Genomic DNA, 22,291 nt, shown 5'->3' with positions numbered 1-22,291 from the left:
GCTTCTATGACAAATCTTTTAACAGTTCACATTCATCTGTTCTTTAAGAACCTGCCAGCATATGATTACCAGATTCGCAAGTTGAAATGAGAGCAAGTTTCGCCATACTAGATATAACTATCAGCGCGTTTATATGCCAGAGTAGCTATCACAGATAGACTGTTATACAACGTGAACGTTTTTTTTGCAGGAATTCTTAAGAAATCTTCAAGATGCGACTCTACACATTAGCTTGGAAGATATCAAGCCAAGCGAGCTCAGCGATGTAATGACCACTTTGAAGAAGTAAGCGGCATTAAAACCTTGAACTGTCATTCGTCCGAGGTTGTGCAACACGCTGCTACAGTACCTTGTTACATTTCCAGAATTATAGCTGAAGTGTACAGCAATTTAGACACCTATGTCTCTGCATATGTGTACTTCAGGGTGAAGGTTATCCAAGAAAAGCATGTTCGTCTTCAAAAAGAGGTTCATTTTTGTCGTCCGTCTCTTCTCTCTCTAGTCACGTGCAACAATCTCCTCACTTAAGAATTCATTCTTAATGTATACGGCTTAGAAAAAGTTGTTTGTCCGCAACTAGGGATTGAATTCTTCTCGCTCAAGTAATGTGCAATTACAGATGAATTGCGTGAGCGCTGTGCCATCGTATAACTCTAATCCATTTCAGGACACACTCTCTGTTTGATACTCCGTGACAGTCGGGGAAACCTGAACTTGTATGCCGGGTATGCCGGAAGCAAAAGTGGGCATGACCTGGGTGTCGTGGTTCTGGGATTTTCACCACTATTTGTCGTCGTGTTATCAGCGTTGAATAAATCGGGGGGGGGGGGGGGGGGTGTTAAGGATTACAAAATTACAGGCAGCTGAGGTTAAGTGCATGAGCGTTCTGCAAAGCATGAGTGTTCTTGCTTCTGAAAAACTCAAAATCCTGGAACTAAGCAAAAAAGCGTTAAAAAAGAAAAGAGTTGGTGGTGGCATTCAGATATACAGATGCAGGAAATGTGAGAAATAGTTCAGATGTCAGAAAGTACGACATAAAAATGTAATGGAAGTATGTGAAAAAATAGGATACATATGTATTTCAGTCCTACATGCTATGGAAAATTTCAAACGCGGTCACAACTTAGCATTTGAGAAAATATCCCCATCACAAAATAATCAGACACATGCTCTTGCACGATTCACATCTGTGGATCGTGGTATGACAATTGCTGTGCCAACCCTGTCACAGCTGACAGAGTGACTGATGCGACTCAAGCGATTCTTCGCCATAGCACAGGCGTTCCGTTTTCCCAAAAGACTTCGATGTAATTTGTGTTTGTGATGTCATCGGAAAATTTAAGCAAATAAACCGCAGCGAATTAACATCGAAGAAGTTGTACCAAGGAACATGTTCCGTGCACGTAACCGTTACACACACTGAAAATGAGCCATTTCGTTCTCCACACGGAAAAAAAAAGCCGATTCTATTTTCTGCCTAATGGATGGTTGGAGGGATGTTATGAATGTCCCCTTTGGAACGGGGCGCTGGGTTGCTCCCCCAAGCACTTGTTATTTTATTGCCTAATCTCCTACCTATGTTAAGAAACACCCCACAATTGATTCCCATAACCAAAGTTCCTGAACCCTTATTGTGAACTTTGTTTTTGTACGCGTCAGTTGTTTTTCGTTTCCCTTCTCTTCTTGCACCAACCTTCCACTCGCCTCTTACTTATCGCTAATGCGGACATGTTTACTTTCCCCTTGCTCTCACTGAACCCAAGGGCTTGAAGGAGGCCAGTTATTCCTACATCAACCGCTGGACAGATGTCTTCACATTCTAATTAAACATTCTCCAACGTTTCCTTAGCTTCGCTGCAGCAAGCACATGGTTCTTCTTCCTTGTTGTATCTGGCTTTATAAGTGCGTGTTATAAGGCATCGTGATCTCTCTACGAAGAGTAAGGAGCTTCGCTTTGAGATATCGTAAATTCTTTCCTGATTTCTTTTTTCCCACTTACGTAGTTACTCATGGCAGGTTTCTTTTCCACTGCCGCCACCAATGAGATTATTTCAGCCTTTCAGACTTTACACTTTACCTTCTTTGTTGTTGTATTGGTCTTCCTAGATGCCGAATACTTATTGGTAAGCTTTTTGGTTCTTTTTCTCCACTGTGACTCAATGATTATCTTGTTCAATAGTCCGAAAAGTCTCCCAGCCTATTTACTTTCTTCCATATTCCTCAGTCGCTCTTCATAATCAATTTTACTGTGAGCGTCCCTCACTTCATAGCTTCTGCAGCCCATATCACCCTTAACTTGTAGTCCTCCGGTGAACGCCCAATGCAAAGCTTCCCACTGACCTTTGGTTGCCATTGAGTCCTGATTGTACTGCTGGTTTCAATCAAACAACCGCACTTCCAAATGTAAGTCGGGGAGTCATTACACCTTTCCACATACTCCGGAGCTCCTCGTACTTATTTTATCCCCATAGCGCTCTGTGTTTCATTATGGCCCCATTTCTCTTCCCCTTTACTGTTATTTTTTCCTCTGTTTCCATATATCTATGGTCTTCGTTTATCTCTATCCAAATTGTTTATGTTCTTTCACGCGAGGTATTTCCTGGCCCTGTATTGTCACTGTCCGTTCACTGTTTTCTTTGAATACCATAACACCTAATTTTTAACGCTAAATTTGAAACCTAAGTTCTCGCTTTCCTGTCCACAGATACTAACCAGACGTTGCAAATCACTTTGCTTCTTAGCTAGCCACTCAAGGTCGTCCGCATAAAATAACCTTGGAAGCTGCTGCTGTACTGCAGTACCCGGCTGTGTGTATGTAGGATTAAACCCGATATTACTTCCGTCTATTAATAGTGCCCTTTCGATTCTCACCATGTATATGACAGACCGCCTCGAGCCGCGCATCTCCAAGCGGCAGAGTCCAGAAACTGTCATATGCAACTCCTATTGCATCCAATAAGCAGACAGATGTAGCGAAGAATTGATACGGGTTTTAATTATCACTGGTCTAAGTGATTTGGGAGCGTATTTTCGCAGACGCTATTTTTGCAAGGAGTGATCTTCCCACTGAGGTGACTTTTATGTGTATATATTTTGAATAAGAGTTCTATTCTGAGTGAGCTGCACAGTGCTTCTGTCACATTTATTTCTGGTTTGTAGTTACTTTGGAAACGCTTACGAGACACCCTTTCTTTTTACGGAATATAAAATGTTGGCTTTTGAAGCAGTATGCACTTGATTCATAGTTTTTCTTTGGACACAATTGGGTGCACTGTCTAAACTTTTTGTTTTGCCTTTAACTTGTGCGCTTTGCGTACCAATTAAACTCATAGGTTGGGTCACATTATTTCATATAGGTACAGGAACTCTTGTACGTTTTTGCAGAAGCTAATGCCTGCAGGACATTTGATTTGAAGGAAGCCACGCCTGACCAGTATATATTTAAACTTCCTGTTACTGGTTGTTTCAGGTCAACACGGATCTTTCTTGGCGCCACAAAAACATCCAACGCCTGCATTACTGGAAGTTTGCTTAGGGCCCTGAACCTTCTCGTGAGTACTGCGACTTGTATCACAGCTACACTCTTCGGCAAATTAGAAATAGAATTGAATTACTTTATCTGCGTATACTTCCCTTGCTGCAAGATTCACGCAACCATTCACCACATTGTCGAATCATTTTTTTTATGACGGCGTTAACACCAATGCTACAACGAGGCGTAGGCTATTATGGCAGACTCGTTTTAATAGATTTTGCAATATAAAGTGTTACTAAAGAGAAAATGAGACATCCACCCATTCGTAACAATTGTTACAAAGGGCGGAATTGCTACGATTGGGTTGATGTCTCATTTCTCCCTTTATGAGTTACTTTCCTCCACCTTGCGCGTTTCCGCAGAACTATTACGTCAAACACTTGCCTTTGCTTCAGAGTTGTTGATAAGTTCGACTTCGCTCCATGCTAGCCGCCTGCTTAGCCTTGATGGTAGAGCGGCTGCCCCAGAAAGGCGGTGCTCGAGGGTTCGAGTTCCGGACCATGACGAATTTTCTTCAACTGTGAAGCTTTTTCTTTCGAGGAACCCGTATGGGTTTTCTTTGTAGCAATTGCTACGATTGGATGGATGTCTCACTTTCCCTTTATTAATTCCCTCCACCTTGCGAGTTTCCGCAGAACTATTACGGCAATATAAAATGTTGTAAGTGCACTTTGTAGTGCAGCGATATAATTATACCTCATGTTTATCGGCAAAACCAGCGCTCTTTGGCCAAAGATGTTCTTGCGACATTAAAACCCATCAGTCATTGTTATATAAGGCGTCGCTGCCTATGGCAGCGCCATTAGAAGACACGTGCTCGGAGCCACCTGAAAAGAAGAAACAGAGAATGGAATAAACGGAGAGGGATGGAGTAATGTCTCCATTCATATCGTACGGAGTAATATGCGCGATATAACATAATTGGCAACCAGGATTTAACAACCCATTTGATACCGGCTTGCCCTTCATCTGTGCGTTTGATTGCTGCATGTCATCCTCTACGATGAGTTTTTTGCGGCTACAACTGCCACCTCCGTTCCTGTCGTCACCTGGACACCCAGTCATCCCATGGGAGCAATGGATTCAAGTGCTCAAGAACTACATGCTGGTGTCGGGCGCCTGCGACATGCCTGCCATGCGTCGGAAGGCGATTCTACTCAATTGCTTGGGCTTCGAAGGGAAACGTATCTTTCAGACCCTTACGTTGGAGGGTGACCGGCACTTTTTGGCTTTGAGCGCCGCCGGAGGGACGTTCACGAATCCTGCCCCAGATGAGTTCGACCGCGCTACTTCGACACTTGAAGGTCACTACAAGAGCTCCGTCAATGTCACCGCAGCACGTTACCGTTTCCGTCGACGCGCACAAGCCCCAGGTGAGACTGCGGGCGATTACGTCACCACGCTACGAGGTCTCATAGGAGCGTGCAATTTCGGTAACTCAGCGGACGACATGACATGCGACCAGATTATATAACAAACTTCTAGCGAATACTTGCGTGGGCGTCTTCTACTGGAAGAGTTCCTTACGCTTTCCCAGACCTTTACCGCTGCGAGACAGCATGATCGGGAGACTAGAGAAGCGAGAGAACTTGAACGACATGAAGTACAAGTGCTACACGTTAATGACACACACTTCAAACACTAGAGAAAAGCACTCTGGTACCTGCACATGCTACAAGACGCGAAATGAAACTCGTCGAGCTTTGAAAAAGCAGGAATGCTATCGTTGTGGTTCTTTGGACCATCTGGGGAATAGCTCTCACTGCAAAGGTAAGACACACAAGTATTACAGATGTGGGAAGACTGGCCATCTCGAAAATGTGTGCGAGTCTTTACGAAAGTGTGAAAAAAAATTCAGCATGTCGCAGAAGACGACACAGATACAGCGGACACGGAGGATAACATCAAAGTTGGTCACATCTGGAGCCGTAAGAAGGGAGTTTATGTAGTGTTGAAAATTAAAGGAATTTCGGTGTCGTTCGTGATTGACACTAGATCATCGGTTTTAATCCAAGCCGAAGAATTTTACCGACGTCATTTTGCTACTGTATTTCCTCTGACATCAACATCCGCCCAGCTCCTCGATTATTCTAAGACAGCAATTCCTATAAAAGGATGTTTCATTGCTACAGTTTCATTTTATGGCCGATGCACTTCTGTCCTTCTGTACGTTGCGTCAGGAGGAACAACTATTCTCGGTCTAGATAAGGTGGCTTTGGATATGAAGATTCATGGGTCGCCGCTCATATGTCTGCTAATGACGCCAGAAACACCTGTGCTACCTCTTGAATTACGTCCCGAGTTCGAGCACTTACGCTTGAAGGTCACTACAAGAGCTCTGTCAATGTGACCGCAGTGCGTCACCGTTTCCGTCGACACGCACAAGCCCCAGGTGAGAATGCGGTCGATTACGTCACCACGCTACGAGGTCCCGTAGGTGCGTGCAATTTCGGCGACTTGGCGGACGACATGACATGCGACCAGCTTATAGAACAAACTTCTAGCGAATACTTGAGTGAGCGTCTTCTACTGGAAGGGTCCCTTACGCTTTCCCAGACCCTTACCACAAGATGCTGTGTACCTGTGTGCGTTACAACCGGTGCCTCAGGATATGGATTAGGTGCTGTACTGCAGCAGGATACCAGAACATTATTGCAAACTATCGCGTTCGCCTCTCGTACTTTGTCACCCCATTAACGGAAGTACTCAGTCGGTGAACGTGAAGCCCTTGCCTGCGTCTGGACCTGCCAGCACTGGCAAGTTTACCTGTGGGGCCGACCTTTCATCTTCCGGACAGTACACGCTGCAAAAAAGAGGTGAGCCGTGCAGACAGGACACAGGAGTAGAGAAGTGGACAACACGAACGCCGATTATCAACTGAAGGGTGCACCGAGGCGAAAAAAAGAAAGATGACACAAAACTCATCTGCGCAAGCACAGGAATGGTATCACCAAGTGTCAGTCGGGTACATGTGCCAGTCTACGTGAGAGATAACTGTTAAGGCACTTAATCTATTCCTTATTTAAAGTAATCTAAGGCTGACTCACGCACGTACTTCCACCATTACAGATATGACAGGTCTCTACCATAAGGCGCGTAACTTCATTCTTTTGCCTGTACAATATCGCGCATTCATCTAACTCGGGTGTGCAGTTACAATCTTGGCAATGTAGGGAAAGATTAGAAGGCGATCCACTTTCCCTACATTGCCAAGATTTTAGCTACACACCGGAGTTAGATGAATGCGTGATATTGTACAGGCATCAGAATGAAGATACGCGTCTTATGGTAGAGGCATGGCATATCTATAATGGTGGAAGTACGTGCGTGAGTCAGCCTTCCATTACTTTACATAAAGAAGAGATTAAGTGCCTTAACAGTTCTCTCTCACGTAGACCAGCACATGTACCCGACTGACACCTGGTGATATCATTCCTGAGCTTGCGGAGAAGAGTTTTGTGTCGTCTTTCTGTTTTTCGCCTCAGTGGTCCCTTCAGTTGATAGTCGGCGTTCGTGGTGTCCACTTTTCTACTCTTGTGTCCTGTCTGCACGCTTCACATCTTTCTTGCATAATGAATCCTTACCAACTAGCTCAACTTTCTGTCGTTCAAAGTACACGCTGCTTTGGTTACGCTTCTTTCAAGGAAAGGCACAAGCCACCGTCTGTTGAGGATTGTGCGCTGGTCATCACGGTTGCTGTACTACAACTACATCATGGAATACAGGAAGGGTAGGGAAAACGTCGTGGCTAACGCACTCTTCTGGCTGCCTGTACAGTTTCATCCGTGACGCGCCCCAAGAAGAATTTCTGTCTTTTGTCCCCAGTAGTTACCATGCAAGAGCTTCAAGAAGCAAGTGCCGCCGATCAGGTTATCTATCAAGCTAAGCAGTTCACCACTACTTCTTGTCCTGACAAGAAATCCTTGCCAAAAGAGCTGCTTCCTTACTTTCACGTAGGAACTGACCTCTGTCGTTAGCGACATTCTGTGCTGGGGTGACAGGATTGTCGCGCCTACAACTTTGACCCGCCGTCTTATGGAGGAATTAGTCGTACGAAAGTTCGTCTTACAGAGTCATATTCGTGGCCATGCATGGATAATCCCATTGAAGAACTTGTGCGCACATGTGTAACCTGCCAGTTAAGTGACAAATCAGCACGTACATCTGCAGCTCCAATGCAACCCGTCACTCTTCCCGAGAAAGCCTGGGAAAAAGTCGCTATCAACATTGTGGCACCTTTCATGCAAGCTTCAGCTGACTGCCGTTTCGCCATTACACTTATTCAATATTACAGCAAGTGGCCAGAGGTGGCTTTTGTACGGGAGGCAACCACGTCTATAGTGAGAAAATTCCTACTTGACCTTTTCGCAAGAGAGGATATCCACGTGGTATCGTATCCGATTACGGAACACAATTTCCTACAAAATCCACAAAATCTACAATTTTGTAGATTTCTCATAGAGCGCGCATTACAACCCTTCTGTCTATTACGCGCAAGCTAATGGTATGGTTGAAAGATTTAACAGGGTATTAACCCTTTCAGCCCTGGAATTTTTATTTTTACCGCAGATTTCTTCCCCTTGCATTTTCTTCAATTTGAAGGTCCAACTGACATGCTCACAAAATATAAAGCTTGTGCGTGAAGTAATTACCAATTTGGCTTCATGTCCTCAAAAAGGGACATCAGGGCTCAGTGGGTGTAGGAATGAAAAAAAAATTTATTTTATGCGGCTATTACAACAAAAACTAAGCACAAAATTGATTATTTCATTATGTGAAATTCCTTGAAGGAATTCCTGGACTTCGTCAAGCGCAGGTGCACTTTGCACTTTTCACTAAAAATTCGAACTTTCCCTGCGCAACCGTCCATTTTACACCGCTGTGCCCTAGCGTCGGTGTGAGTGTTGCTTCACACCCCAAGGGTGAGGCTTGCCCTTCACATATTGCGTTATGTCCAAACGGCCCTTGAAAGGGACAATCTGCTAATCAATGCACAGATGCTCCTATACCTCGAGATCATGGCACCTTGCTTGCAAATTCTTGAGCAGAGGTCTCACCTTCCAGAGACTCTCATTGATGTCCGGCTTGTTCGCATCAACAATGTGAGGAGTGTTGCGCAGCTTCTCGAAGCGGTTGCGCGAGATCTCGCTTGGTGCAATCTTAGCAATTCTCATTGCAGGATTCCAATATAGGCGGAACCTTGGATATTTCAGGACACCCATTATCAGATGGAGAGCCACCAGCCGCTGATTTCATCTTCATCAGTGCTTACACACGTGCCAAACTGAAAAACAGAATACTGATTTGTTTTCTCAGCAAGCTCAGCAAAGATGCTCTTGGGGACATAACGGCTAAAGTAACCAAATGGTGAGAATATGTCATCTTCCATGTGAAGCTCTTCGTGAGCGGCCCCTTTGAATATGGTCTCTGGCACCTTGAAAGGCTTTCTCGCCCAGCCGCTTGCCATTGGTTGTGTGCTATCGTCTTCTGAATCAGCTTCTCAACTGTCACACTCGCTCTCCTCCGGGGTTCCAAGCGCGTCGTCCCCCTCGTCACCGCTGCGGCCAGACTCGTCGCACTCGCCTTCCACGTCTGATAATTTACCGTCGTCCAGTTCTTCAAAGAGACTATGCGTGCATTCTTGAAAGCGTCGTGAGCGTTGACATGGCACGACTAAAATAAGGCCGCCAGTATCGATGCACCAAAACATATGAAAGAGGATACGGCTAAAGCGAGGAACGCACGACTTAAAACCACTAAGCCCTGATGTAGTCAAAAGTGGACATGTTAACGAAGGGCCAGAACAGAAAAAGTATGCAGGTTAGGCTAACGCTAACAGTAGGAAATAAATATAAAAAATATCAGCCACAAATACTAGAGACTACAAAAGTTATACATTGTGAAAGTCGATACTTAGCCGAAGGCTGCTCAGCCATGGTACGAACAAACACTTCGTCGTCGTCATCACGTGAGCGCCGACAAGATGCTCCGCTGCTGACCGCAGTGGCGATAGGGCTCTCGGAGGAACACCCCACAAAAAAATTATTGTTTTCAGTTTTGGTTTTACACGCGAGAAACACGTTTTACTTTGTGGGATCAATTGACGACGCCAGTGCCGAAAGGGTTAAAGTCATATATTCAATTATCCCTCTTAGAACATACGTCACGATACAAGAACAGCGATGTTTATTTACCTGAAAAATGATCGCTGTACGCTTCATGCGACTACATGTGTTGCACCCGCTGTTGTTCTTCATGGACGCCAATCGCGAACCAGGCTTCACATTGTGGAATTGCCTGACAAATGTTTCAGCGCAGACCCTTCAAAGGCACTACAACAGTTGCGAGAGCGCATCAAGAACGAGCAAGTTCAGTGACAGAGCTACACCGATGAAAAACGCGGTGCCAGGGAACCGAAATTTGTCGTTGGTGACTACGTGCGGGTTAAATTACCTGCAGTTCATGGGAAGCTATCTACACAGTTTTCTGCGCCCAAGAAAATCATTGGAAAACGCAGAATGAAATTCGGTACGTCTGCTGTCGCGGACCAGTCACCGGCATCCGATTATTCAGCTACTGCGGCTGTAAATCATCTGGCAGAACCTAACACATCAAGTGCAGATTATGCACTCCTTAACCCTGGATCACTTGCTGCAGGGCGCATGCAACAGGCTCCATTTATTTGGCCATGATGCGAAGCACGCGTTAGCAGAAGCGCCCGCAAGAAGACACGGAAGAAGCTGCAGGACTGCGTTAGGAAGTAACGGACAACCGCTTTTTTTTTCAAGAGGCGATATGTTATATATGGGCATCGCTGCCTACAGCAGCGCCACTAAAAGGCGTGCTTGGAGCTGCCTGAAAAGAAGAAGAGGATGGAATAAATGGAGAGGGACTGAGTAACGTCTACATTGATGAAGCTAAACCGCACTCTACTTGCTTCTCGGAACTGCAAAAGAGATTTTGCAGCTATGGAACGAATACATTAAAAAGATTTGGGCGTTCGTTTTACGTATAGGCATACTTCGGTCATATAATACTTCCAATAACAAGGCTACCGACGTCGCAGATACGTATGGGGCCATGCATGGTTCTCTAGGAGGGTCTCTGTATTTAATAAAATACAAGGTTCCGCATCTTTATCTAACGTATGCGTGCTGGTGCCTTACATCAGCTGCAGCTACGCAATAATACAGCTTTCATATACTATTCGGCGTCCTACATAGCTTTAAAAAACGCCTTCTGCGATCCCCTAGTTCGCGAGTATGTAAAAGACACGAAGGTTAACTGAAAGTAGTGTAAAAATTAAAATTTTGTTGAAACTTACATGGTGCGTAGCATGAAATTTGCACAAGGGAAGAAAATCCACTACAACTTATCATCGGGCGTATGAAGAATTCACAAATATATATAAAAAACCGGTTGTTTCATGTCAACCCGCACGGCGCTGAGGTCGGGACCCTAGAATACTGGCAACCACTATCGCAATTACGCCCCACAATCCAGAGCACATCCATATATTTCCTGATAACTAAATACACTACCTGCACATATTGAAATTGTACTCAATGGCCAGATACATTCAAACAGCTTAATGGTTACTCTCCTATGAGTTCCTGGCCATCGGCGAATAGAGGGAAATGCCATAGCAAACGCACTTTACCGCTAATACAATTACCTGTGGCACTCGACCTACTGCCCAACCATATACGACCCGTATTTGCACAGAAATGAATTATGCCTTCAAAGAAAGGCGCTTCTTGAAGAAAAACAAGATAACCGCTCCATCCATCCAAGTCCATCTATACCAGAAGCCAAGCAGTAAGTATAAGGAAAGCAATTGGGTGTACCGTCTAGTACAAGAGCGAATCAAAGTCCTTGCCCCTATTTTTGAGCCAAATCACTTCTGCAAATGCCAAGTCAACATATTCATTCCTTGCGGTGGACCTTTCTGGAATCGGCCCCGCCTTAACTGCTCGGGCTTATCTGCCGGTAGCTCCACGGCGCTGCTGTCAGCTGAAAGAAAGACTATTGAAGAACAACAAGATAACCGCTCCACCCATCCAAGCATGATTGGCTTTCTATGGAGCAAGGGACGAATGCCCATCGACATCCACAGTGAAATGTGGCCGACGTACGGGGAAGGTGTCTCGCTTTGAGAACTATGAGGTGTGGTGTTGCGAGTTCGAAAAAGGTTGGGAAGACTTGCATGACAATGAGCGTCTGGGGAGGCCGTGTGCCTCGCTGACTGACGACAGGGGCATCTTAAATTTAGTGCTATGATTTCCTATGAGGAAAAATAGGGTAGGGTACGTAGAGTACTACGTATAATGGTAATTAGATGTATGTGCGGTATTTTGATGAAAAATAGGGCCAAGGACTTTCCGATTCCCCCTCGTACTACACTGTAGACCTAATTGATGAAGACGTGGAGCACATACCAAAAATAAACTCTTTGGGCCTGTCTAGCCGCTCAAAACATAAAGAGACAATATATAATCAAGCTGCTCGCACCTCTCCAACGAACTTTGTCCGTTGGAGAGATGCGTTTGAGACGTTGCGAGCCACAGCTACGGAACATTTGGCGGCGTTCAGCCTGAAAATCATAAAAAGAGCGAGGACTCTAGCTCTAGGTTGCTGTCTTGCAGCCAAAGCTCGTGCCCCCCTTCCTCGCGAGGGGGACGGGGGACCTTATTGCATTTATGCAAAAAAAAGTTTCGTTCACTCATTCGTTGACCTCCATCCCACAGTCAGATATTGGGTTTGCCAGGTACAATCCAGAAACTCAACTTCTTTGGGTCAACTTTTATTTATAACGTACGCCTACGCGACACCATGTACTTATTTATGCAGTCCGTTGTTTCTTTTGAAAAGCACATAAATATTCCTTCGTTGATTATGTTTTAAAATATCCTTTTGCAATAAATTGCGAATGCATTGGCGTACCGACAACAACATCCAAAACTTGTTAATTTGTAATTTCCCTCATGTCAAAATCTGCATTTTCCCTATGGTACCTTATTTGGCGATGACATCGAGCCCGAGTTTTGGTTGAAAACGCTCTCATTGTTTTCTTCCAAGGCCATCGCAACAAGGTTCCGGAAGATTGAAGATCACCCTGTTGCCTTGGCCACAACAGCCGCTGTTGTGGAGCAGACGGTTGAGGAAGGCAACCTACTTTGTACAGCCGCCACTAAGGACGCGACTAAGGTATACTGCCTCCGGAAATTTTGCTATTTAATCCTATTCTGGTTTTCCTAATCGTGTTTTGTTACGAGTAAAACTTTGTACACAAAGCTGTTTAAATGCTAACAGAAATGCGAAGGATCCTTGCTAGTTATAACTACCACTGCTCACCATGAGCATAATTACAGAGAAAGAGCATAAATTAAGAAAAGCCTTGCTGTAGATTTGCTTTAGAGTTGAATGTACAAGTGAGATAGATTGTTCAGTCGGAGATTCGATGTAGAAAACACTGATATAGGTTAGAAGGGTACTAAAATAAGAAGGGCGCGCAAATAACATTCGTCATGAACTGATATATTGTCAGTGTTTAAAATGCATAAATACATTTACCGTGCCTTAATACGATTTCCAGATATGCCCTGAGAAGGAGCTTGGTAGACTCACCCACTTTGTGTGCGACGGCAGGATTTTCTACATTGAGACGAGTGAGAGCCTGAAGAAACTAGTAAGAAAGCGTTTCGCTTCTAAAATTGAGCATTTAAGCACTGTTGTATTTGTGTTCGCCATGTTATGTCAGCTTGTTATCAATTTCAGCCTATTCTACAGGTGCTCATCAAGAATGATAAGACATGTGAGGTAACCACAGCGGGATCAATGTTATAAGCAGGGCCACCATGGGACGAATGCGGCATTCGTAGAGTAAAGCGGCTTATAAGTAGCGTCACTAGAGGGTTGGGACAGGGGGAAGGGGTGCGGACCAATGTCAGTGCCGTTGAGCGGAGTGGGGAGGGAGTGGAGTTGTCCCCACCTTCAGTGAATGAAGGTGGGGACAACGTTCGAAGTTCAGTGCTCTGACTCTCGGGGTTTCTTACTTAGCGCGCCTCACGCCGCATATCTCGTTCGTTTATGTATGGGCGCCAAGTGGCAATGCACAATTTTTTTTTCTCTGCTTTCCAAATTTTCATCTGCTGGGCTTAAGGGCTCATATCGTACGAAATTCTAGCGCCATTCTTATTGCAATCGCTTGCCTTGCAATTTTGCCTGTTTCGAGGGCGTGATTGGACTGTTTCCACCATTAATCATAATTAACGTTGTGGGAACATGGTTGCCTGAATGTTTTAGTCAACCCCAGACGCTGCTTGCTTTGTTTCCACGAAAGTCGCCGATGAGGTGCATACGACGTGTGCACGTTTGATTGGCCGGCAAACTTTAAGGAAACCGGCAAAATTGCGTACTGCTCCGATTTTTTTTCAACTCACCATAAAGCTACTACATATCAACGAACGCCACTTGCTCCTACACTGCATACTGTTGCAGTATATTGCGTGCCTATTTGAATTTATTATGCTTTGTAAGAGGGTATTTGATTTTGCTTTGGAAAAGTGTGCGTTCTCGCTCTGACAAAGAAAATTTTGATTTATGCATGCTACTACTTGCGATGTTAAATAATGTGTCCTAATTATGCAGTCAACCAGGATAAACTGTGATATGCTCCATACAATAAGCAACAACATGCATTTCGTAGCGTCTCCATAATTGATTTGGGCGTATTTTAACGTCTTGTAGACGTGGACCGCCACACGATGTATATATATAAATATATATATATATATATATATATATATATATATATATATATATATATATATATATATATATATATATCGTGTGGCGGTCGTGTATGTGTATATATGTGTGCGTGATCGTGTATATATATATATATATATATATATATATATATATATATATACATATAGCTTCCTCAGCCTGGTTTCGCTCACTGCATGGCAAAGGCCTCTGCCATTCAACTATCTCGGTCATGTACTAATTGTGGCCATGTCGTCCCTGCAAACTTGCAAACCTAACTTTCTGCCGCCCCCTGCTACGCTTCACTTCCCTTGGAATCCAGTCCGTAACACTTAATGACCATCGTTTATCTTCCCTCCTCATTACACATCCTGTCCATGCCCATTTCCTTTTCTTGATTTCAACTAAGAAGTCATTAACTCGCGTTTGTTCCCTCACCCATCTATTCTTTTCCTATCCCTTAACGTTATACCCATCATTCTTCATTCCATAGCTCGTTGCGTCTTCCTCAATTTAAGTAGAACCCTTTTCGTAAGCCTCCAGGTTTCTGTCCCGTACGTGAGTACTGGTAATACACAGCTGTTATATACCCTTCTCTTGAGGGATAATGGCAATCTGCTGTTCATGATCTGAGAATGCCTGCCAGATGCACCCCACCCCATTCTTATTCTTCTGATTATTTCAGTCTCATGATCGGGGTCCGCGGTCACTACCTGCTCTAAGTAGATGAATCGTTTACCACTTCCAGTGTCTTGCTACCTATCGTAAACAGCTGTTCTCTTCCGAGACTGTTAAACATTACTTTAGTTTTCTGCAGATTAATTTTTAGACCGACCCTTCTGCTTTGTCTCTCCAGGTCAGTGGGCATGCATTGCAATTGGTCTCCTGAGTTACTAAGCAAGGCAATATCATCAGCGAAGCGCTAGTCACTAAGGTATTCTCCATTAACTCTTATCCCCAATTCTTCCCAATCCAGGCCTCTGAATACCTCCTGTAAACACGCTGTGAACAGCATTGGAGAGATCGTATTTCCCGGCGTGACGCCTTTCTTTATTGTGATATTGTTGCGCTCTTTATGGAGGACTACTATGGCTCTTGAGCTGCTATAGATAGCGTTCAGTATTTTTAGATACGGCTGACATTCCATGACTGCTGAGGTTTCGCCTGAATCAGACGCTTTCTCGTAATCAATGAAAGCTACATATAAGGATTGATTATATTCTGCACATTTGTCTATTACCTGTTTGATAGTGTGAATATGATGTATTGTTGAATAATATATAAGTATATATAGTATATAATAACATAATGATATATATCATAACGCTTGATGGTCCGTAGCAGTGGTTGACTTCAAAGAAGCTGTGCATTTGTCTTCAGTAAATATTTATTACGAGCATTTACTGATTTCCTTGATGCTATACGCGAGGCTTGCAGCCTCGCCAAGCTTTTTTAGCAAGCCTACATTACCGTTTGACGAATGTACATCCCCACTGTCAGACTCTCTGAATAGCGCTGTAGTAAGCACAGGTGGCGCAGGCTTCGCCGACACTATTCCGAAGGGAGACCAGGTTTTATTGACCATAGTATTGGTAGCCATAGCCATGGTATTGTCTAGTGAAAGCAGCCAATGAAAACATGGGACAAATTTTGTTACCAGTTTGAACGCAGAATTTATAAAGGTATAACTAGCAAGCTGTCGGAACGAAACGTTTCTCATCGTGGTTTTAGTTTCGCCACATTGTATAAAGTTTCGTTCCGGTTCAGCTTCGGAAAAAAATGATACTTAACGGCTCATAACGGTTTTGGCTCCGATGTCCAAATTTTCGAAGCAAATTAACATTAAATTTTTCTCTGTAAGAAAGTATGAAGTCGAAGATCATGCTCAGTGCCTGAGCATGCAAGCAGCACTTCATCGAGTGTGCTAACGGTAATGCCAGGTGGCTGTTCCAATGAAACAAACGAACATAAACGAATGCTAAAATTGCGGTAAGAAAGAGCTGTACGCTTATAAAATGAAACCATAGGATCTACAGCGCGCAAACTGTGGGTTTTGATGACAATGCCTATCGGTTTGTGCACCAAACGGCAGGTTTAAGCTAGTGGAGCTCTCGATCGGTTCTCGCTCGCCCAATCCTTGCCTGAGATACATGCTTATGTGGACCCCTGAGATGCGGGCTAGTGCTGATCTTGACTGGCGTCGGTTGTTTCATATCGCCGATTTTCTCAATAAACCGAAAACCGATAACGAATGTTTTGGTTTCACTAGGAAACAAATAACTAACGTTTTGCTTATGCTTCCTGTCAAAAATAATTTTTTATCATTTTTTTATTTTGTTTCGTTTTCGACACGCAAGGTATTAGGAACTTTGCAGCAGAAAAATTCAACTTGCAATGTTTCTTCGCAGTTGAACTTGCATCCTCCACATTGCACGTGTGATGCTGCGCCAATTTAGTCATGATGACGACTGTTTCCTTGTCCACATTTATGGATGAGAATGAGATCTAACCCTGGGAGTGTAATCGCGTTTTATTGTGGATGAGATTTTTTCGGAAAGGTAACAAAAATATAATAATAAAATAAAATAATTCTACTAAACGTATGCACAAATCCCAAGCATGAGGCCATTGTTACAGGTAGAATAACTTTTTATTTCTCAGAATATGTAACCATACCACATAAGAGGCATAACAGAAGTAGTGTATTTTATGTGCAGTACACACGGTTAGCATTAGTGAAGTGCTAAAATTTTGCCATCCGCTCTCTTCGATATTAAATTGAGCAAGTGTAGTGTCAGTCCATGTGCAATGAATCATTATTTCTCTCTTTCTTGTAGGCATTTTACCACCGCAATCATTCTGTGAACTTTGTGGGACTGTTCATCGATTCGGCAAAGGATTTCGATCCACTTCTACACAGGGATCTGGAATACCTGAGGTACGTCTTAGGATAATGCGTGCTTTCCATCATATTAAGGCAACAGGTAGAAACACAGATTGTACATAATGAGCGGCCACTAACTCCGCATTAACTATTTTCACATCCAGGTATTCATAACGATAGAATTCCCTGCTATTAAACAGTGCATCAAAGCGTACTCCTTTAAAATTACAAATGAAGCATTCTTACCTAATAAACAGACTGTTGTCAAATTCGAAACTCTTTCTACCATACACGGCCATGGATTATCGTAAAGGAATAAAGATAACGTGATGCAGAAACTGATCATGTGCATACCTTCGCGGCCAATGAGAAGACACAACAGCTGCATTTATCAAGAATACGAAAGATTATTCACTGCTGAACGCCGTGTGCAAGCAAAATTTTATTGAGTGACCTTGTGTACCGGGAAATGTATGATTTTGAGAGCAAAGCCTTGTGATCTAGTACGTGTATACCTACTGGCAATTGGTGTTTGAGGAGACCACGACGTACGGCAGTCGCGTAGTGTTCGAGTAATATCTATACTTCCATATGGTGGCTATTTCTTTTGATGATTTAATGGAATAGTGAAGATTCGATTTGAGAATTGAAGCGAATGAGCGTTACATTCATTATTCGAACGTTTGAATATTTAGCACATAGAAAATACGCATGTATAGTCCTTTGAAACACACGCACCTTAAGTATTTTAATTTGATGCATACATGTTCATTTCGTACCAATGAGATTATCCTAGGGAGAGAACTTTACGATAAACTAGAAAAAGGAGTCCTGCCTAAATATTTAGAAAGAATGTAAGGCCCTGCTCTCTGTCCGTGATTTGACGTTTGCTTGCTTTTTGTTTGTGCAGTAACCCCGACAAGGGGACAGGAGAAGACAAGGTACCTCTTGTGGATGAAACGGAGCGCCTGGCAGAAGTACCAGACTGAAGAATTCCTGCCCTAGCTAATATGAAGTCCATGAAAGAGATGTTACATGATTGCCGAATAAAAAAAAATGCCACCTCACTCGTTCGGGGCCCCAATATCTTTTTCGAAATAAACTGTGCTTTATGATTAAGAATAAACTGAGGATGAAAAAGAACAGATTCCATACAATACAAGAATTGGTAGACGTTGATGTTATCTAGAAAGTTTTATGGTATGTAGATGCTTTCGAATATATGACAGTGCTTGTGCTATGGCTTCTTTATGCTTTCTACTCAAGGTCTTCTACGCTCTCGTCACAGCTGTCTTGAGGGCTTTTCTTCCATATGGTTTTGGGGGCTCTTGCACAACTTAGACAGCTAGCGAAGAATGGTTGTGAGGTGAGCGGGGAGGAGCCTGGACAAAAAAAACCGCGCTCGCCACATTGCAACGTGTTCAGAAGCTACTGATTTATTAATAGAAAACATTAGCTGCTGAACGCCGTGCGCAAGCAAAATTTTATCGAAGCTTTCCCTATACAAACATGCCAACCTTCCTGGTCGCTCTTTAAATACTAAAAAGCGACAATATTGGAGGAGGAGGAAATAACTTTATTGAGTCCCGAGGAACCCCTCCCCACCCACTCTTGGTTTATTGGTCTGCAGGGGTCGCGGGCCGCACCCACGTTGGGACGGGAAGCCCGTGAGCCTCTGCCCTTTCGTGAGCCCTCTGGACGGCCCGGAGCTGGGTCTGGTGGTCGTCGCTTCGCAGGGCGTCCACCCAGTCTTCCTCTTTGCTAAACTTCGTGCCGCTTAACGCGTAGCATTGCCAAAGCATGTGCGGTAGCGAGCAGTACGATTCGCCACGATATGCGGATGCGCACTGTAGACGCAATACACGTAAGAGTAACTTTGTCCATACAAAAAGTAATCTTGCCACAAAAAGTTATTGCGCAAACACATTTCGCACTGGCTGCACGTGTCACAGCGTCTAGGGGCGATCGTCTAAACCAGTTCCACTTAAAAAAGTTCAAAAGTGATTTTATGGTACGTTGGGCACAGTCAACACTCCTCCACGCGCCCAAAAGCTTTTCTTCTGAAAAGGGGCGGAGTCCAAGCTGTCAACAGTAGATTTGAGTGTTCTTCGTTCGGCCGCATATTCAGGGCACACGCAAAGTACGTGAGCTATTGTCTCGAGAGCTACATTCAGGGTCCCATGCTTGTCCAATCTTGTGAAGGTATCGGTGGGTGTCTGGCCACACCCAGCCGTAATCGATGAATGAGTGTTTCCTGGCTTCTCCGCAACCAAAGTGGAAGCCGGAATTGTAATACAGCGTCAAGTCTATGGAGGCGCTCTTGTCGATGTTCGGCGTTGTGCCAATGTCGCGCAGTGGAAGTTTTAATAGAGGTATGGAGCAAGGCGCTAATGTCATACCGGGAAAAATGAATTTTTATAATGGTTCCGTCAGTGTGCGCCTTTTTTGCTTCCGCGTCAACCTGTTCGTTTCCAGCTATTCCACAATGGCCAGGAATCCACTGCAGCACGATGGTATGCCTGGAATGAAACGCCTCAGCAAGCAGAGACATGATGTCATAAACTAGAGGTCTATATGCGGTTCTGTCATTCATATAATTGCTGATGCGCTGCAGCGCTGGTTTTGAGTCACAGAACACTGTCCACTTCTCAAGACTCTGTTGCAGTATGCAGCGAAGTGCTTCTCGAAATCCGGTCAACTCAGCTGCTGTAGACGACGTCCTGTGTCCTATCTTGCACCGTTGTGCGATCCCCATTCCTGGCACCGTGTAGGCCGCCGCGGAAGAGTTCTGTGTCACAGAACCATCTGTTAAAACATGTTCGTAATATACATACATGTAAGTAAGTATGATAGCGCGAAATGCTTGAGCCTAGCAAGCGGCATTCTCGACTTCTTCGTTATTCGAGGGATTGAGAGTCTCACCGTTGGCTTTACCATCGTCTAGAGGGGAACTTCGTGTATGTCATACGGTTCGAAGTCTGACGGCAATAAGTCTTGCTGCGACTACACGGCTTCTGAGTAGGCGGACACAGGCCATAGGCTTGTGACGCTCGTGAGTGGATGATTGATGTGTCTAGTCAGTAGCCTTAAATGCACTCGCAATGGCTCATGTTGCAAATATACTTGAGCTGGGCACGCACGGGCCTCTGCAATAGTGCCCCAAGTAGACGCACATCGTGGTAGTCCTAGGCAAATTCTCAGTGCGCGAGCCTGAGCACTTTCAAGTGTGCGTACAGCAGTTGTGCTAACCCGAGAAAGTACAGGCGCACTGTAGCGGAAGTAACCAACAAAAAGTGCCTGGTGGAGCTGCAGAACAGATGACTTGGATGGCCCCCTTGATTTTCTAGACATATGTCGAATGATCTAAGTAAAGCTGTGCAGCTTTTTCCTTAATCCAGAGAGGTGCTTCGACCAAGATAAGTCACGATCGATGATGACTCCGAGAAACTTTTAGTGCGTAACTGAGGGTATAATCTTCCCACTAATCCTGACGGAGTAGGAAGCCGTTGACTTCTGTGCAAATGCCATGGTTACACTTTTTTCAGTGAGAGCTGCAGTCCGCGGCTGTTTAAGTATGTCGATGTTATTGACACCGCACGCTGCAGCTTCGTTTGCACTTGCAAGCGCGTTAAGCTTATGGTCCATATGCAGATGTCGGCTGCGTACACAGAGACTGAGACTGTGCCTGCGTGTTCTTTGACCAGTTCAATGAGAACTATATTAAATACGGTTGGGCTGAATACATCTTCTTGAGGCACTCCACGATAGACGGGGTGGTTCTTTGTTTCACCATCTGCAGTTTTCATGAATATCGTTCTCTCTTGAAGATAGCTGGCTATCCACTGATGCATACGTCCCCCAGCGCCAAATTATTCTAGGGCACCTAAAATTGCATCATGTAGAACGTTGTCAAAAGCATCCTTGATATCTAGAAAGACAGCAACCGTTAATCCACTGCGACGTTTATGATGTTCAAAAGTTGTTACTAGGTCAATGACGCTGTCGATTGACGACCTACCCTTTCGGAAACCTGTCATTGCGTCTGTATATATATTAAGCTTCTCCAAAAACCACTCCAGGCGCGTAAAAATCATGCGTTCCATTGTTTTACTTATGCAAGTGGCAAGCGCCACAGGTCTGTAGGAAAGCATAGCATGGAATGTCTTGCCTGGTTTCAATAATGTCACGATTTTGCTTATCTTCCAGTGTGCAGGCACAGTTCCCGAGGACCAAGAGAGATTGTATAAAGCCAGAAGTTCTTCAGTCGCTCGAGGGCCTAGATGGCGCTAGGTAGGATAAGTAATGTCATCAGAACCGGGTGCACTTGAATGTCTTGAAGAGGAAATCGAGGGGTAGGTATCGAAGAGCATATGCGCTGAGGCTCACGATGTAAGCCTGGGTGAGGCGAAGCGTGTTTCCCTCGCGTAAGCCAGCCCGGCGGTTCGCTATGGGACGAATCAGCGGGGTGCTCTGTTGAGCGTGTGTTGCAGTCTTTTTGACTTCTTCGTGCACGCCACGATAGTGGAGAACAAGCCCTAGCACGCGGATTTTGGATACTAGTGAGACGGCATTGGTACCTAGCGTAAGGATGATGGGAGCAATGACTGAATATTGCTTGTCGCGGTAGAGAAATAGCTCCGATTTTCAGGCGGAGCAGGTGAGGCCACGCTCGCGTTCATATGTGTCGATGATGGTTAGCGCGAATTGTAGGTTTTGTTCAATTTTGGCGTAACTGCCTCGGTTTGCCGAAAAAGTGATGTCATCGCCGCAGAGGCTGAAATTGATGTCGGGTATTTGAGCTAGTTCTTGGGGTAGGTGAAGAAGTGCTATGTTGAATGATGTAGGGCAAAGGACGGCTCCCTGGGGCGTACCTCGTGCCCCCGGTATGATACCTGGGAGGCGGTGATCGCCGAAAGTAAGTGCGGCTCTGCGGAGGCTGAGGAAATATCGACTGTAGTTGTACATCCTGGCGCCGACTTCCAACGTTGCAAGGCTTTGTAGGCAGCTGAGTCTGCAACATTATCAAATGCCTTAGTAAGATCCGCACGTAGGATACCTTTTGTGTCGTTCGCTTGTGATGGTTTAGCTGTAAGAAGACGTCC

At 44.6% G+C, this 22,291-nt stretch overlaps 1 protein-coding gene across 1 annotated transcript; it reads left to right on the top strand.

The window, feature by feature from the left end:
• Positions 1–210: 210 nt before the first annotated feature.
• Positions 211–18,241, top strand: LOC142558007 (uncharacterized). Its single transcript, XM_075670176.1, has 6 exons — positions 211–285; positions 3,470–3,551; positions 12,614–12,742; positions 13,131–13,223; positions 17,143–17,243; positions 18,100–18,241. Exons 1-6 carry the CDS (start codon positions 269–271, stop codon positions 18,176–18,178), a joined length of 501 nt encoding a protein of 166 aa, XP_075526291.1. The 5' UTR covers positions 211–268; the 3' UTR covers positions 18,179–18,241.
• Positions 18,242–22,291: the final 4,050 nt, after the last annotated feature.

Source organism: Dermacentor variabilis, chromosome 9 (genome assembly GCF_050947875.1).
Source record: "Dermacentor variabilis isolate Ectoservices chromosome 9, ASM5094787v1, whole genome shotgun sequence".
Classification (NCBI taxonomy): Eukaryota; Metazoa; Arthropoda; class Arachnida; order Ixodida; family Ixodidae; genus Dermacentor; species Dermacentor variabilis.
Note: the sequence above shows the minus strand (reverse complement) of the source record. Positions and strands in the feature narration are given on the sequence as shown.

Excerpts from the sequence above, each read along its gene's own strand:
- LOC142558007 (XM_075670176.1), top strand. Across the intron at positions 12,743-13,130 it reads CCACTAAGGACGCGACTAAG|ATATGCCCTGAGAAGGAGCT; the intron begins GTATACTGCCTC and ends TACGATTTCCAG. Across the intron at positions 17,244-18,099 it reads AGGGATCTGGAATACCTGAG|TAACCCCGACAAGGGGACAG; the intron begins GTACGTCTTAGG and ends TTGTTTGTGCAG.